The sequence below is a fragment of the Solea senegalensis genome, linkage group LG4, assembly GCF_019176455.1.
Source record: "Solea senegalensis isolate Sse05_10M linkage group LG4, IFAPA_SoseM_1, whole genome shotgun sequence".
Lineage (NCBI taxonomy): Eukaryota > Metazoa > Chordata > Actinopteri > Pleuronectiformes > Soleidae > Solea > Solea senegalensis.
The window spans coordinates 10157345-10176642 of NC_058024.1; the positions used below are offsets into that span (position 1 = coordinate 10157345).

The 19298-nt window shown below is 41.4% G+C and overlaps 1 protein-coding gene across 2 annotated transcripts in view; it reads right to left on the reverse strand.

Moving 5' to 3' along the window:
- LOC122767829 (plexin-A1-like) overlaps positions 1-19298 on the reverse strand; it is a 192826-nt gene that overhangs the window by 97615 nt on the left and 75913 nt on the right. For both annotated transcript variants that reach the window (XM_044023327.1, XM_044023325.1), the window contains exon 4: positions 6493-6633. In XM_044023327.1, coding sequence (XP_043879262.1) covers positions 6493-6633 — 141 coding nt within the window. The remainder of the gene's footprint in view (positions 1-6492; positions 6634-19298) is intronic.

Genomic DNA, 19298 nt, shown 5'->3' on the forward strand with positions numbered 1-19298 from the left:
GCAGAAAGTGAATCTAACTCGAAGTTGGGGTTTTTTATGGATCACACCTTCTTTTATCCATCCATGTTAAACATTTTAATAATTAATTATATATACTTGTGAATGTACGGTCATTGTTGGAATTAACTTTATTTATTCATGTTTTTGCATTAGCATTCACACAGCAAGCACGGTTGGAGACGTAATTAACGGGAACACCTATACACACGAGTGTCTGTGTAGGGGAGCATCGCTGTTCTGTTCTGAGAAAGGTGCTATAATGGTTTGAACTATTGTAATTGAAAGCCATATACCTCCACTAGCACCTGTCCCTGCACCCTCTCTCATCACTGTGTCCTCATCTTCATCTCTCCACACCAGGTCTATTAACATTAACATAACAATGATGGTACTGTGTGTGTGTGTGTCCATGCATGTGGCGTAAAGGACATATTCCAAGTATCTCACTCCAGCTTCCCACTGCCGGTGAGTGGAGCGATTGGAAAAGATGAAACTGCTCATGAATCTAAATGAACCAGTTCGATGATGAGCAGGCCTCGGTGCATGAATGAAATCTGGAAAATAAATATTAAAAAGCAAGTGGTAGAAAGTTTTTCTGCTACGTTAATAACGACAAAGTTAAACAGTCAAATTCAATTCAAACGTGACTGTTGTGCTCTCAACAGAAAGTCTTCCTATTTTCAAATATTTAAGCTGACCGAGCATAAATTGGTATCCTGGTCTGCCCAAAAAAATTTACCATATCACAACCCGTTTAGCCATATTTTAGTCTGAGCTCTGCTGAACTGATTCTAATGATCCAGTGCATCGAAAAGAACTGCTTTGCTCTTCAGTCATTTGTGGGTTTGTGTAGAGTAATGGAAAACCACGTGTCTCATACCAATCCGGGTACAGTCGTGACGAGTTATGCTAGAACTGTATAGTGGAAAAGCGGCATAAATGTAGACATGCTGTAGTAGCTTGACTCCATAATTGATGTAATAGTACGGACTGTAAGGCCCCAGTATCTAAACAAACCTCATGCTGTACGCTACATAATGCTGTGTAAATGATGAAACAAAGTGTCAGTCATTAGCTGATGTTTCAACGCAGCATTATGCGCTTGTTAACTTTGGGAGTTCCTCTGTTTGATAAATTGTGGAAAATTAATCTTTGAGCTACTTAGAACTGACTGATTAGCTGTATCCAGTTTGCTAAAACGTCAGTCTTGATTGATACAACCAGCTGCTTTATTATGTGTGTTGGTGTCAGTCTGTACTAATGTGTTTGCTAATGAGATTGGCAGTGAACCAGTAATATGTGCGTGTAAACAGATCGACAGACAGAGGAATGAAGTCAAATGAAACCCTATGGGTAAGATATTACTCACAGAGGCCACGCCGAATCAGCAACACACAAATTACTGTGGCAACCCAAACCAACAGTTTGTGGATGGCTTGTTTAAATGTACAAGGATGTGCATGAATATGGATTCCTTCAAGGGATGCGAAGGAGTAGTGAAATGAATGTGGAAGGGGAATCTCTTTCAGATGCTGAATAAAAAGTCAGACAATGGCATTAGCCCACACACACACACCCACCCACAAACATACACAAATACACTGAATGTTTGAGTGTGTTTACAAATGCAGATGCCAACAAAGACTATATCAAAATACAACTGAGCAATACACACTACAGCAGCAGCACTTGAACAAAGCTCGTCTCGTGTCCTTCGGTTTCCACGACGAAACACAGACCCACTTCTCACACTGAAGATGAATATTCATGTTTTTAGCAATTAGCCAGCACCGCACACCACACCGATATCATACGCATGGCTGCCGTCAAAGACATGAGGATGTGTGACGGTGTGAGTGTGTGCTACACTGAGGGCGAACACGTGTGCAGTGGCAGCTAGAACAGCATCCGTGGAATCAAATTCAATCTTCTCGACTATAAAAGAGCAGAGGAAATGATTCGATGGGTGTGAAGTGTCTCGACTGAGCCACCACAGGATTTGCACTACGAACAGAAATGATTACAAAGTTTGTGTTCGGTCAGTGTACGAGCGACAGTGTTAAAAAGTGATGTGAAGCTTTTCACATAAAAAAGTTGAAAGTTTCTAACCTGGATTAGTGTTTTTATAAATAAAGCAATGACTAAATGCATACATTTGATACTGAAGTGTGTAAACGGCACCCTTTTTCCCCACTGTACAAGACATTATGACAAATTTTTAGCAGGAAAAGTACAAACACGCTGAACCAGTGTGTACCCTGAAACTGAGGAACCAAAATGGAATTCAACCACACTCATTTGATTATTTACACCTGCCAGAAAGGCTGCTGTGCAAACAAAGGGCCCATTGACAGCACTTGAGGGAAATATGTGTGCGTGTGAACACGGCTCAGTAGTGAGTGAATAGATTCTTATCAATAAGGTCGACATTTCTCAATGGCAGCTGGTGAAGACATTTTAGCTGTTTGCGCACACACACAAAGTGAAATGAGCAACAACATGGACTTCAGTCACAGCCAAAGTGATGTGAAGTCGTTTGATCACACACACACAGTAGGACACACTCTTCTGCTGTCGTACCCGCTATTGATAATAATGACAGTGATGAATATAGCAAGAACAGAGCGACTCATAAATCACCGGGCGTTGCCCCTTACTCTGACTCACTGCTCAAGTGTGTGTGTATGTGGGGTGGGGTGGGGGGAGGGCGGTGCTTGTCATGTGCTACGCATCAGTGGATATGTCCGGTGACACCTTAATGTGCTTGGCTTGTCAGAGGAACCCCCACCGGGAAACAGCACCACCACCCCTACCCCACACCACCGTGCAACACACACACACACACACAGGAAGCTTTCACAAGGAATGCAACCATGCCCCTTACCCGATTCACTCATGATACATACAGCCCTGCTTTCTTCCCGAGTCGATATTTACAGTATGTGTGTGAGTGAAGTACTGAAGCACATCGCCCTTCAGCTCAAAAACCTGCCCACGACCATCATCCTTTTCAATTCCTCGTCTTTCCTTCGTGTATCCATCCCTCTCTCAATTCCACAATTTTCCACCTCGGCCTCCGTTGACAAAGAGGAAGGCATCATCATGTGTGGGAAAGTGTGTGTGAGATGGTGGTGGTAGGGGTGGGGGGTGCAGCAGCGATTGTGGGACATCATTAAAAACAGGGGAATGGGATCAGTAGAAGGCAGTTGAGAGGGGAGGACTCAATTTGGGGCTTAGTTGAAAAGATGGGAGGGTGTGCGTGTGCATGTGTGGCGGCCGATGCAAGGATTTATAAACGCAGGGATGGTGGGGGCATAGCAATATAGATGGAGGGCAGAGGATAAAGATGAGGGTAGGACAGAGAGCAGGAGAGGGGAATTGGCCCCTCTAGTCATTAGTGCTGGAATGGGGGGTTTAGGTAGCAGGTCTCACGAACACGGCCCCCTATTCTGATAAACCCAATCCTGCTTTCCATTAATGGGGATCAAACACAGAGATGGAGGTGTGTGTGTGTGTGATGGGCATATGTGAGGGGTTCTAAAGAAAAGAGCATGATGTGAGGTGGATGGAGACAGGCTGTCCTTGAGTGTAGATGAGTTGGAGTGAGTGTGTTTTTGTGTACACGAAGTCCATGAGTCTGAGAGTGACAGTCTATGATGCACATTTGTGCATCAAAACACCAGTTTCAGCGAATAAAAGAGGAACGTTTAGGAATCAAACTTCTGCTTTTCACTGTACTGGAAAATATTGGAAAATGGAGTCTTGCCTAAAATACATTTCTCTAATCAAACATGTACTGTGTCTCACCCTTTTTAATCAGGTCTTTACTTAAAGCCCAATTTGGATTTATTAAATAAAGACATATTCACATCATGTACAAACCTACTTCCCATCCTCACTTCTCCCTCCATCTCTGCTTCCTGCACTCGCTACACTAATGAGACAGAAAAACGAGTGGCGCAGCAGCTGAGCCTGGGGAGCGACACGTTCTCCTCCCTCTCCTCTGCCTCACCATCAAAGTAGACACGGATCTCACCGGTGGTGAGGCTGGTAATGACCACAGGCACGCACACGCACGCGCACACACACACACACACACACACACACACACACACACACACACACACACACACACACACACACACACACACACACACACACACACACACGCTACACTTCTATCTTTGTGAAGACACTCATTGACATTCAGAAGCACCTTACTTCGACGCTTGATTTCCACCTTGTCGTGCGACACTTTTTAATATTCCGAGCAACAAAAATGGACAGAAAAAGTGACACTAGATACTTTTACGTCTGTAAAATTTTCTTGTGATGCATTACTGTCATATTTTGTTGCACTATATGACTTCACTGTGTGAATCACGGTCTCCATGAGGATGTTTAATCTTCAGCTGTCAGACCAAAACATATTCTCCACACTGATGCAGTGACCACCTCCACTTTTTTTTGCAGTAGCTAAGTGAATTGTTTGCTTCTTTATAACAACAAGTTCATAAAAGCCATTCATTATGAAAATGAAGGAAACATTAAACAAACCGACAATACAGTCAGGTTGATACGATTTAAACTAACTGAAATGTCCAGTTGGTGGTGTGTGTTTACATGGAGACGCCCTTGATCACCCACAGAAGCATGAATTGAGAACGTTGTGCAACTCATGAAAGATGTAGTGCATGAAATTTAGCCTGTCAACTCCACATGACTCTATGTTTCTGTAGTGACATTCCCATTTTTACACACTTTAATGTCACGACACAGCAGCCGAGGAGGAAGCACATAGAGTGAGTAAAGTGAGGGAGCAAAAAAATGAATCTGGACATTATGTAGGACTTCTTGCAAACGTGATCATCCAACATTGCCAACAACGAGCAAGCTCTCCCTAAACCACTGCCTGACTACATGCCAGCTTGAATCAATTGCTGAATCATTGCTGTTTCCTGCTGAGCGTGATCAGCTAGCATTTCGGAACTTGATGTCAATACCAGGTGTAGATGCATGTAGTGAAGCAATCCCAGAAAATGCATTCTAATGCCAGGTGTAAAGGCGGTGTAAGTTATAGCATAGAAGGCAGGGTCAGAATCAGAATCAGAATCAGAAGAGCTTTATTGCCAAGTACGGCTCTTCACGGTCATAGAGATGTTTAAGTAGGGAGGGTGGAGTGGCTCAGTGGTTAAGACCCTACCTTGTGTACCAAAGACATCATGGTCGCAAGTTCGATGTTTCGCAAGTTCGATTCCACCCCTGGCTAATTGTACTTGATTCCATTGTAAGTCGCTTTGGATAAAAGCGTCTGCTAAATGACATGTAATGTAATGTAAGTAATGTCCCAAACCGAAGCAATCCTAACCTGGACAGTAGCAGCATTGCATAATTGCAACAGTCATTTCCTCCACAGCAGTTCAGCACCAAATATCCACACAAGATCTCACCCCAATTAGACGTTAGTGGCTGTATATCTTACTCCTCATAGTTCTACACACTGTACAATCACAACACAACTCATCCACTATAAATGTAATTACAGAGTGCAGTACAAGTCACACATAGTTTGTGTGCCCACGTGTGTGTCCAGGCGTGTGTTAATGAGGCATTGTTAGCCCAGTGCAGTCACCTGTGGTAACTGTTACATTAGGAACTGCTGGATATGGAGGCTAATGATGGTTATACAGAGACATATACACCCATCATTACAGCACACACACACACACAGTGTGTGTCTTTACCACATGTGGGAATATCCCAACTTTTGATTCCATGTGGCTTGTTATGGTGCCACTTGGATTCACACTGCAAGTGTATATAGAAAAATGTGTACAAAAAAACCCTAACCCAAGTCATGGAACACTGTGATGATCTGAATGTACAAAAAAAGTCATTCTCTGAGTCATTAAATATTTATTCGACGGTATAAATTGACAGATTGGGCTTAATTTAATTTGTAATTGCAAATGAGTGTCAACATTAAGCAACATAGTATTGCATCTAATCATACCAAATATTGTTCTGTGTGCATTTTCATACTGCTGCACCTGCTCCAAATGATCTGCAATATTGCTACCCTGGAGACAAGTTGTTCATAAGTGTTGTATTTTTATTCATCTTTGTGTGTCATTTTATGCATAATGAATTTATTGTTGGTATATTACACCAGCAAAAGTCTAATTAATAGTTTTATCATCCGTACTCCGTACCGTACATCACTCTGCTTTTAGTACGATCTTCAATAAACACCAGAAAAAGCTTTGTTTATGGAAAATAATTGTGAAGGCAGTGAAAATTGTATCGTATTGAGTTGTTCCATGAAAAGTACCTTTCCTGAGTCTTATTGTAGCCCATAAATCTAGATACGAAAAAAACACCGTTCTCTGTGGGAGAGCTGCACACCTCCAGTATGCACGATGGCGTTGGTGAGTGACTGTGTCTCTGTGTTATTTGTGCATTTATCTGAGAAACCCCAGACAGTGAACTCACCTGTCTGTCTGTCAGCGTGTAGATGTACTGCTGGTCGGGGCTGAACAGCATGTCTCGCAGTAAAGGACTTCCTCCGTCACTTACAGTCACCTTCTCATACAGCACTGCAGGACGGTTGGGACTCACAGAGTTCACCAGGATCTACAGGGAAACACAGGGAAACATACAGTATTTAGAGAAAAAAAAATACATCCCAACACACTGACACAAACATTTCTGTAACTATACTTTGGCATGTTGAATACGTATAGAAATATGGACCTTTAATTTTACGTATTATGACAAAAACAAAAACACAGTAAAAACCCCAATATTTGAAAACAATGCTAGGACTTTTATTTTGAAATAGTTGCAGGTAAACTTGTAACATGTTGCTTTAGGACAAAACTGAAAAAATTTAACTATTCAACTATTTTGATAATCAATTAATCAGTTTGAGTGTTTAAATAATGTTAAATAATAATGATTTGCTTCTGGATGAAACATGATATCTGAGATATCATCATTTGCAGGTTTTTTTTTAACACTGATCCACATTTTTCAACATTTTCTGACATTTTATGACACTCATTGAGAAAATAATCGACAGATTAATCGAGTATGAAAATATGTATTAGTTGAAGCCCTAGTTGTTTAGTATTTTTTTAAAAATAAAGCTTTGTCAAACTTTTAGTGATCATTTATAAGGTTTCAGAGAACACAAACATGTGTAAATAATAAATAATGAACCAATTCATCACATAACAGACTGATAAAAACTCACCCCTTTTAACTAGCTATAACAATTCATTGATATACCTCTAAATTTTAGTGCAAGTAAGTTTCATTACAAAATGTACCACAGATTTAAATTTTTCTCAAAGTCAAAACACTGAATGTTTCTCCAGCAGTGACTTCAAGTCTGAGATGGTTATAATTGTAGTGTAAAATTTTGAGGAAAATAAATTAAATCTCACAAAAAGGCTGTAAGTACATGTGTTTACAGGACCGTGTAAAGAGCTTAATTGAAAGGCTTCGTTAATAGCAGTATTGGATTTAGTATTGTTATTGTGGACACAGACATGATTACTGTGCCAGATGTAGGGAAGGGAACATTATTGACTGGATGATTGTGTTATTACAACTGAGGAAAAGACAGTTCTATTCAGCACCTGGGAGGAACTAATGAAAACAAGTGAAATGATGACAAAAGGCAGCGATGTGTATGCAAATATTACAGTCTTGTGTAAAACCCTCAGAGAATTACGGTCTCTTCTCATCTTTCTGTTTTAAAAGAAAATGTAATCGCCAGATACTCGTGTAGATAAATCCCAACTTTTCTCCCACAGTGCAAACAAGCAGGCGCACAGGCACTCAAATTATCTTTGTCACTTTTTTTTTTGCGAATAATATGTCCGGATATAGTAAGCAACAATTCAGATTCAAGATGGGAGATTGGCTGGCGGAGAGCCAAAGTCATCTCAGCAGCAAATGAAAAGCTCAGAACGAAGAGGGAGGGGGTTTCTCCATTACTAGTCTTTGTCGACTGCTGCTATCAGCCCACTGTGACAGGGAGGGGAATGATACTGAGCACGCACGCACACACACACACACACACAGGTTCATATGCAGATAGGTGAGAGATTTAAATAAAACACACACACACACACACACACACACACACACACACACACACACACACACACACACACACACACACACACACACACACACACACACACACACACACACACACACACACACACACACACACACACACACACACACAGGTATGCATAGACTAATACGCGCTTTGATCAGTGTGTACATGCATGCACAAACACACAGAGAACACCTGAGTGGATGCTGAGCACACACACTTTTTGATGACAGAATTTATTTACAATCTCACCAAAAGAAACCAGGGGCAACAATTCCATTATCTCTCACTGCCAGTTTGTGTGTGTGTGTGTGAGGGAGAGAGAGAGAGAGAGAGAGTGAGAGAGAGAGAGAGAGAGAGAGAGGGAGAGAGGACTCGTAAGGCTGTGGTAAAGCACAGAAGATGAGAGGAAATATGGATGTGATTATCTAGATAATGGGCCTGCAAACAAAGGATACATTTCATTCATGGATAGCTCGCGCTCCCCAACCCCCAATCCCCACCTCACCTCACACACACACACACACACACACACATACTCACTCAGGTCTGTGCAGTTATTCTTCTTAGGACACTGCATTGACTTGCATTTATCTGGACAGCCTAAATGAAGCATTATCCCCAACCTTAACCATAACCAGTTAATCACTAAACCTTACCTTAACCAAACCAATATTCAAATCTTAGCCCTGAACTTAACCAGGTCTTCAAAAACACGGTTCTAAACAATTATGGCCAATTATTTTGGTTGCTGTGAGGACTACAGGCCCTGACAAGGACAGTGTTAATGCCAGAAAAAGAGGCAACATATAGTACACACGCATGGGAGGGAGGGATTTCATCAGGTTGTCATGTCCAACTCAGAATCAGATACTTAAGTCCACAACTGACCAGCTGATTGATTTTGCCCATGCACTAATACAAAAGTCTGTATTCTATGGGTATCAATATCTTCTTTTTGTATCCAAGTGCTCGTAGATCTGTGCATTTTGAATCCCAAATGAACATACGTCACTCTTGCACATTCTCCAACACCTTTTCTCTGCCGTCTTTGTTTCCTTTTATATCCTCTTTTCACCTCACCACCACCATACACACACACACACACACACACACACAGACACAGACACTCAAAATCACTGCTGCTTGCTTACATTTCAAAGAAAAATGTGTGAAAACAACAGGTAATAAGAAATCAATTCAAATTGATTTATTCAACAGACTGAATGAAGATTATGGAAACAAGGGAGAGTAAAATCACACAAAGAATATTGACGCTGAAAAGATGGATGGAGTATTTGGGCCTTGATTAGGGTCTCACACCAACACGGCTCTGGCATGGTTCTGGTTCCAAATCAAAGTTTGAACTGCCTGGTGCAAGAAAAAGTTGAGTCTGAGGTTTCTGTCATGTGTCCTGGATACTCGTTTTTACACACGCTGACGAATAAAGGCCACATGCGTCGCTGAACTACCCCCAAGTTGATTTTTTGTGATGGGATCTGAAGGCAGGCAAGTTCAAACAAGTATTTAGTGTTGTCCAATTACAATTTAATTACACAGAAAGGATCCCTGTCCCTACCCCTGTTTAAATGGGGTCTGTTTGTTTACACACCTGCAAACATGGTACCTGTAATATCTTAAAAAGGTCCAGTGTGTAACATTTAGGAGGGTTTATTGACAAAAATTGAAAATATTACCTATAAATATGTTTGTATAAGTGAATAATTGCCTTGAAATAAAACTAATTTGGAATCCGCAGGCTAAAAATAAGCCTTTTCTAGTTTGTTCCTTGTTTACGGCGCTTTTTCCACAAACAAAGAACAGCTCTGCCCAAGAAACACCAACGAAGAAAGAGGAAGACTTGTGTCTTTCCTGGTGTGTAATAATGTAATAATGTGTGTGTTAAACCAAGTCTAAAATCATAAAAATCTATGCCACAGTTCGGGATGAGGCTTCTGTCTTCATCACAGGCTTGACGGATGAGTCAGTGTGTGATGGAAGTGCCTTTCATTTCAGAAAAAAAGCCCCACCTCTACTGTCCTAACATGTATAATGTCAAATAAACAGATCCTAAACACACAGTCAGGACAGTGAGAAGGGGAGAGTAAAGCAGAGTGAGAATGACTGGAAAATAATGAGGAGTAAAAGCCACAGGGAAAGAAGAGCAGATGAGGACATTACAGCAGTAGAAAAGTCTAACTATAGTCTTTGTATTGCCTCTGAAATATCCTCATAACTACCACTCACTGTTTCCATGACCTACAATTGTTGCTGTGTACTGGTATCTTAATGTTGCTTTTCAGCACAGCCAAACTGGAAGTAGAAAGAGATAATAACTGGTAATAACTGGTGTTTTCCACCACAGTTGCCCTCTCTCTTCCCTCTGGAGACGAATGGCCTTTATGTTGAAAACAACTGCAATCTGAAGTCCGATGCAGTAGAGGAGTAAAATGAGTTGTATCCCTAAAAATACTCCACCTAACAAAGATTGTTTTACCATCCCTGCGTTTCCCTGTCTGCCTCTGACCGTGGATAATCCATGTGAGCATGGAATGGGAGATTGTATCCGACACAGGGAATCAAACGTATGTCATTTATGGCAAAAGACTGTATTTTCCCTCCATCTATTGAATGCAGAAATGTAAGTTTTAATAACAACAAATGATTCACATAATTAAGAGTTATACTTACACACCACACAAGGAGAAACTTGACATTAGTAGGCCTAACCACGTATAACCACAGCATGCTGCACATTCCTGACTTTGATGTATGTGTGTGTGTGTGTGCTCTTCTATTTGTACTTAGTCTTGCATGAAATGCATCATCATGGAGACCAAATCCTGGTCCTAATTTAGCAGAACCTTGTTTCTGAGGAACTGGTAAAGTTAGGGCTTGGATTTTAGCTGTTTAAGTTTAATATAGTGTGCAGCATGGTTTTATGGTTTATGTTAAGCATGGCACTTTGTTTAAGCTGTCTAAAATGAATGGATGTCAATGCAGTGTCCTGAGAAGAATAACAACACAAACCTGTGTGCGTGTGTGTGTGTGTGTGTGTGTGTTTGTAAGGGTCCCTAGTAAAGAGGGGAATTTAGTGCCATTCTCTCCAGAACAAAAGGAGACGAGAGAAAGCAGCAAGAGTGTGATGAACGGGTGAGATAAAGGTAGTCCTTTAGTCAGTTGTCTGTGGGAGGGAGTGATGAAGAGGATGAAGGAGGGAACAACAGATTAGTTGACTTCAGAGACTTGGTGCTATTGAGCTTCATCACATATCCCTTTGGAGAACTGAGTTGGACATGACTATGTTCTTATAATAATAGGCATCTTTGATGCTTTTTTTCTTCACATCATGACCCTCACATGGGTTTAGACACATGATGCCTTCGAGTTCAATCGAATTATTCACCCGAGTTATGGACAAAACAAAACCCTTGATTATTTGCCTTCTCTCCTCTGGAAAAGAGCAGAGGAGGAGGAGGAGGAGGAGGGGACTTTATCTTTTCACCATTTATGTCTGTTGATTTAATTTCACAACATTGCATCACTCAAATATTTTGCTCAAATTCAACTATATCAACGCCAGCACAAACTCTATTAGAGCCTTGAATTGAGCATTATTTTGCTTTTAAAAGATTGTGTGTTTGATCAAAAATAGCTTTGGAAAAGCTTGGTAGTTTAAGACAAACTGCCCTGTCTCCTGTTACAAAGGACAAGAATGAATAAACTCTGCTCCTCACCTTTTGAACGACCAATATTTTGTCAAGAAAACATTACCTGAACGCCTCAATACCAATTTATTAAAAAACAACTCCAACCTGCAACCTTTCTCTCACAGCCAAATAAATCCATACCAGTCACATGCATTATACCGTGCCTGGGAGTTAGAGACAACCTAATCACAGCTTCATGTAAACGTCACCTATATCCTCTGTCCCTCTTTAAGCTGTGCTTTCCATCTGCATCAGGAGCGTTCAAGATAAAGGCCTGAAATCACTCACTTCCTATCGCACCGCGAGCTCGGCAGAACCTAAACACGGCAAGACACAAAACAAATCCATCAGCTGTTCTCGCACGGCAACAGTTTCCGCGGGAAGGAGAGGGGGTAAAAACACCTCACTCCTCCATAAGTGGGAGTCAGACCTGTGCGACATGAATAGAAACTTGATATCTTGACAGAGGTCAGTGTTTATAAGGCTGTTGTGCCATTTTCAGTTACAGAAATACAGGAGTCAGCGAGGAAGCAATAAGAACCTGAGACTATACTCTCAGAGTACACTCTGGTTTTTGTAATACTGCATGGTTTTTTTTTATTTTTTTCAAAAATGTTTGAAAAAATGTCTTGCAAATAAAAAAAAGATTCTTTATCTGCCATACTGTCCATCCAAGGTGGTGACTGTGTGTATTGTGTGTATGCATGGCTGAGAGTTTTGGAGGCTGAGAGCAGATGGAGGCATCACACATGAGTGAGCGATCGCCCCGATGCATCTATAGTGGAAAATCCCCCCACCATTACCAACACACCACACACACTACATGGAGCCGACACATAGAAGAGCGCCGAGTAAACCTACGCCATATGTGGGTCAGACAGTCAGAGACCAAACGACTTTTCCTTCAGCAGCAACAAGACAGACAAAGAGCTACGGTGACAATGATGGAGGAGGCGTGCACTCAGACACACACATACACACACACTGGAATGACAGCATGGCTATCAAAACTGCATGTGTGTGTCTGGAATGGGTTATTTTAAGGTATGGGAATGAGAACAGCTGTTAACTGAACTTAATATTTCCTCTCTTTTGCGTTGGTTTAAAAGAAGCCATGTTGGTGTGAAATTCTGCTGCATTTGTGAGACATAGTATAGATAATAAATAAGTGTATTTATGTGAATGAATATGTAGGTATACAGTAGACTAAATGTCCTCGTGAAAAACAGAGGAAAAACACAGGGAAGGAAGACAGAAGACAACATTCCTGATTATTTAGTCACAGGAATGTCATAACTAGCAGCAAAAAACAGTATCACACCCTTTTACACTAAACTGTACTTGATGTATACTTGTGTGAAATGGACAGAAAACAAGAGTTATTCTGTCATACACCTGTAGAATTTGATCATGTAACAGACGATTTAGAATAAATTGTGATTATTTTGACAGGAACTGCGATTGTGATATGATTCGATATGACCGGAGGGAGCGGTCATTTTTACATCATTACATTCGAAAAACCTATTTAAAATAATTACTGTGTGTTATTTGTCAAGATAAAGGCAAATAAAGATGTTCTCTTCAGTCTGTAGTATAAGATGGGCATAGATCAAGGCAATAATTCATATAAAATGGTAATCATTCACATATTTTGGCTTGAACAAATATTGCGATTTCAATAATATTTCAATTAATTGTTCAGCCCTAGCAGACACCATCATATTTGGATGCCACCGTCTTTATGTAGAAGTTTGCTCGTCAGCTATTGGACCATACCATCTTCTCCCTTTTTGCTCTCAATTGTTTCCAACCCCCACACTTGTTTGCTATCGCTAAAAGACAAATCTAAATCTCTTCCTCCACAGTTACATCAACAATTTAACAAAATCCATTCATTATCAAAACAAGACACATAAACACATCGACAGAAGGATAAAACGGGAAAGATGGGAACAGAAAGAGCCAGCTGGAGGATTGTGTGTGGTTGGTTGCCATGGAGACGCCTAAATCCACAGTATAGAGTGAAAACATTGTGCAAGTCGCTTTTTGCGAGTTTTTTTGTGAAGCAAGAATTATCAATATATATAATTGTCATGGCCGTGAACTCTGTCACAGACCCACAATGCAGTTCTCCAACGCACAAGTACAAAGAATCACTCATAATCACAGCTCCATTGAAAGGTTATTTGTTATTTATTTAATTAAATAACGTCTCAATGTGAGGTAAGCTCTTAGTCTTCACCTGTCGGAACTTCTCATAATGTTAAAAAGTAACTATTATGAGGCGAGCTGAGATTTGGTCCAAACAGGATGTGGTTGTGTGTGCACCTCATTCATCTCACAACGCGGGGTTTATCAAAGCTCTTCGGAGCTTATATAAAGCGCTCGCCGACGAGTTCAAAATGTGCAGCCGTGTAATCCACTGTATTCTGTCATATCCAGTTACTTACTCTGTCAACTCTTATTGTCTGCCTTTGGTATTCACCCGCATGTCTACACCATGAGTATTCATGTGTGAGCCTGTGGCCTTTCACCAGTAGAGATTTCAAAAGGTCACATATTCTCACACTCACACACAAAGTTACAGCCGCACAAAAATAGAACAGGCTACGAAGGAACAAGAGGTAAAAAAAACAAAAAAAAAACAAAGACAAAAGGGAGAAAAAAGCCAGAGCATCGTGTGATACAATCCACTCAGGGGAAAAGTCTGCGTACAATGAAGTCTAAACCTGAGCTGCTTTAACAGTAAATTAAACCTATTCATCAATGATGTGGTCCTTTAATCCTAATGGTTGCTCATATTAACAGCCCTCGTTATAGCTCCATCCCTCCATGTCCACCAGCACCTCACATCTTTAACCTTCTCCTCGCGTGATTTCTCGCTCATCTCTCATAAACTCATCTCTTTCTTTCTTTCTTTCTTTCTACCTTCCCTCCCTCCCTCCCTCCCTCCTTTACATTCAAATTAAATGCCTTTACCTAGCAGTTGTCAGATAAGCGTGTGTAGCGAGTCACTAGACACGACACAGCAGCGGCATTTCATCTTCCCACCATCACTAAATCACACTAACTCAATCATCTGCATGGAGTCGCACACACACACACACACACACACACAAGGCAGTGGGTACGAAATGCACTGCGTCTGAAGAGGTGCTTTACTATGACTGATTTTATCAGCTGTCTTGCAAACGGGGGAAGAAATTGCGCCACAACATTATCATATACAATAAGATGAGACTTGAAGATAGAGCTTTTCAATTGAACGCCTTTTTAGTGTCGCCATTCAAATGAGAGAAGACCTCCTGTTCAACTCTCTCGCGGGACATCTCTACCCAAACAATATTACACATTTACATCAAAGACGTATGAGAGGATATTTATGTTGAAGACATAATATCCCCACACTAAAACATTACACTTAATATACATACAGTTATGGGTGCATGCAGATTCTTACAGGGACACCGTCATCTTTGGCTCACCATTTTTGTATATAATATTATAATGATGCTTTTCCATTAGTGATAGTACCTGGTGCTTTTATTGGTTCCTGCTCTGGTGGGGTTCTGAGCCGATACTAAAATGTGACGTGAACAGACTGCTTGGTCAGAGAGTGTCGTCATGAGCACGACGTCTGACACAAGAATCAAACTGAACAATGCCGAACAGGAGATCAGTTAAAAAGACTTACCACATGCGTTAATATCCAATATTTACTAAGGACATTTCCAGAATCTCAATATTTAGTAGAGGAGTCTGGTGTATTTAGTGACCACACTGCTGAAAGTTGTATTTTAGTGCAGTCTGCACTCCGGTCATGCAGGAAGTACTAAACTTATCTTTTTAATTAACCGATTCTAATGATTCAGTACACAGAAAATAAGGTGCAGTCGTGCTTTTGCGACCCTGCCCACGTTGAGGAGGCGCGATAGTAATGGAAAACGAATAAATTGACTATTTCTTCAAAGATTGCATGTGAAATAGATTCTCAGCTAGACCATGTGAAAATCACTTCAGATGTTCTGATGTGATTTTAGGCTGTGTATTTTTTAATTGAAACATTTTTAAGTTTCAGAGTTGAACTTGAGTTTTGGATAAAAAAAGTTTTGTAGGCCTTCAAAGCACAAATGGTGCTGGCTCCATTTGCATTTAACAACTGCCGTGCTGTACATTATAGTGTTTATAGAAATGGCAACCTTTGAAAACAATTTGCAATTACACACATTCACATCCTGATTCATTCCTATCCGCCACAACTCATCTATAAGCTGTGAAAGAAAAGCTCCATTAACACTTTTCACTCTTGTTCTTTTCCTCATTAGGGGCACTTTCTGAAACTAAGCAAACCAAACTGTAGGGAGACAGAGAGACAGAGAGTCGGTGTGTTAGTATAGATACAGATTACTTCCGAGACGGGGCTCAAACGATTGTCTGGACACGGATTGTTTTGTTTCAAAACATGGAAGTATGAATGTAGCCTTTGGATCACTGCTAAACCTCCACAGCTTCAGTGGAAAAGTGAGAACTACGCTAACAAGCTGCAAGCCTTATCAGACACAGGAAGGTGGGAAAATAAACAAAGACTGGGAAGAGTGCTGGATGCAATGAGGGGGGACAGATGCTATCATATACGGAGAGTGTGCGAGTGTGTATGCGGCTTTTAAGAGAAGTGGAGCACATATACAAACACAGAACGAGATCGGCTGGGGAGAAGAGTGTTTGTATTGTGTGTGTGTGGCTTTTATGAAACAAAGTGTGTCTGCACACAAAGTGTGTGAGACAGTCTATAAATTTGCATGTGTAGCAGAGTGCTCGCGTGCAGTGAATACAAGCACGTGTGCCATTGTGGGCGTGGAGTTCCATCCAAATCAGTCGCACTGAAAAGGCATCAATTAATAGCTTAAACTAAGACGGAATTTAAAGGAAAAACACTCTCCCACTCCCACTTGACCCACCATCTAGTGACGAGATGAGCCAGTCACCACAGCGAATAGCACCTCATCTTCAGCTTTAATTACTGAGAAAAGGTGTGTATGTGTGTGTGCATGCGTGTGAGGCTTCCTCTGGGAGAGCCACAGTGATTACACGGCCACTGGTGCCTCTAATAGCATCTTTTAGGAAGAGAGAGAGAAAAGGGAGGTGGGGGTGTGAGTGACTTCCATCTTTCTTGGGAAGGAACAGAATTATGGTGGAGGAATTCTATGGCAGTTAAGATGTGGGTCTGTTTTGACTGTGCCGTCAAGTAAGTGTGTGTCTGTGTGTGTGTGTGTGTGTGTGCGCGCAGATGTCTGTAATGGATGTAACACAAGAGGCTAATGGGAGCCAGGCCAAAACCACACCTCAGTGGAATGTGTGCCAAACCATTCCTGGCCACAAATGCCTGCCTCCCCTCCGTCTCTTTCATTTCTCTATCTTTCCCTCTCTTCGCATCATTATCTCACCCGTCTGAAAACACTTCTGATTTTTCTTCACTTTCAGCCCCCCCACCCCCCTCTTTATTTTATTTTTTTCCCTTTTATCCTCCTCTTTTTCTTCAAAGTCCCCTTCCATATCTTTCTCATCAGTTTTTTTCTTCTTCCCCAAAACGACAACAACAAAGTAAAAAAAAAACCTTACTCAGCTCTTACGCACACCACAAGCACCCATGACAGGAAAACAGAGAAAACCGAGAAAGAACAGAAGAAGAGAAGTTGACGTAAAAAAAAAAACCCAAGATGAGCAAACGGAGTGGCAGAAAACCAGCAACAGCATCGTCGCTGCACAGTCATACGGGAGAATAAAAACATCACAATAAGGTTATACTGCTAACAACCGTAAGCTCGGTGGATTAATGAGTGTGTGGACAAACACACTCAAACACGCACACAAATAACGTCTGGCAGTTGTTAAAAAACGAGGAATGCAGATGGTGTTTAACATGAATTTTACAGCGTGGTTTAGAGCGATTTACAGCAGTGGCTGGCCTAGTGTGTTTGCCTATGTGTGTGTGTGTTTCATTAGCGAGTGGCAGCCTGTTAGCATGGTGCACTTCTCAGGACGCCCTGTGAGTTTAGTCTTCTGGTAAATTCAACCGCTCCACATGCACACATTACTCTTAGTTTCTCCCTCTGTCATCACTTTTTGTCTTGTGTTTTTGAAGCAGAAGCTTACTTGCGTGGAATGAAGAACGTCATCCTCTGCTAGCCCTGACCTACTAACTGTTCCTTTCTGGACCTTTCATCTATCCCATTGATATATACTTGCCCTGCTGCGGTCCCCCGTGTTCTGTACGTGCTGATATTCAAAAGGCCTTTAAAATATAAGCAGATTAATCACCCAATTATTTTATATTAGTAGTTGTTAATGACATAATATGTCACATTTCAGCTTTATAACATGAAGAGACTAGCCCCGCATCAGAGTGAGGAAGGAAATATTCGCTAAGGCCACGACTACTTAATACTGTTTTTCAAAGCTCTCCCTGGGTAGAGCAAATGCACAGGGGAAGACAATAACTCCCATGATCCCATGCTGCTTTCCCATCATCCCTCAAACTAGGTGTTTTGGTGTTGTTTTGACTGCCAGAGTCTTAGCGGTAGAAATCATATACTGTGTGTTTAAGAGAGATCAAGTTATGATAGTTACACTAATACAAACTTTGCCCACACAACCGACCTGTTTTTCAGTGTCCGTTACACACTGTAGAGGGAGGTCAAAAGTGCACACTCAAGAGAATGGTACAGCCTGTGTGTGTGTGTGTGTGTGTGTTTCTGTACAGCAGGAGGGGGAGGAGGCACATTCCTGAAATGACTGCCCTAATCCTACTTTTTAACACGATCGTGTACTGCCTCATCATCTGTGTCTGTGTGAGCGGCTTTGTTCCTGCAAGAATGTCAGTACCTGTGATGATTAAACATTCTATGTGGACACACACACAAACACCTGACACCGTCCACCAACTCACGCCACATGTCAGGTGGACACCAGAAAGACACTGGAGGTGCAGCAGAGGACGTCTGTGCCTTTAATACACATTGTAAAACACACGATGGTGTCATAGAGGCGCTGGGAGAACGGACTTTGGGTTCAAGTCAAAAACCCAAGTTTAGTAGTGATGAGGTGTGTAATCTGTAGGTCTGGTGAGGTCTGAGCCGTTAGCTTAACACAGCTGGACTCTATTTGTGTTTGTCCGTGAGGCAGATCTGCTGCTTTTCTTGGCATTGCGGTTGGATTTAATGCCTTCTCTTCTGAGAGTTGCTGTAATGGACGAGAGGTCAGAAAAGTTGTTTGAGTGTGGACGGTAGAGACGAGCTGAGTAAATGTTTAAAAAATCTAAGCATCTACTGCACATGACTCAGTGGGCTTTGGCAAGTGAATGTTTGTGTGCAAACGTCAATCTCTGAAAATCATTAATCTACAAGGAGTGGGGAACTTTTGAACTTGTTGTATTCTAGTGTCTCTTCCATTTAACG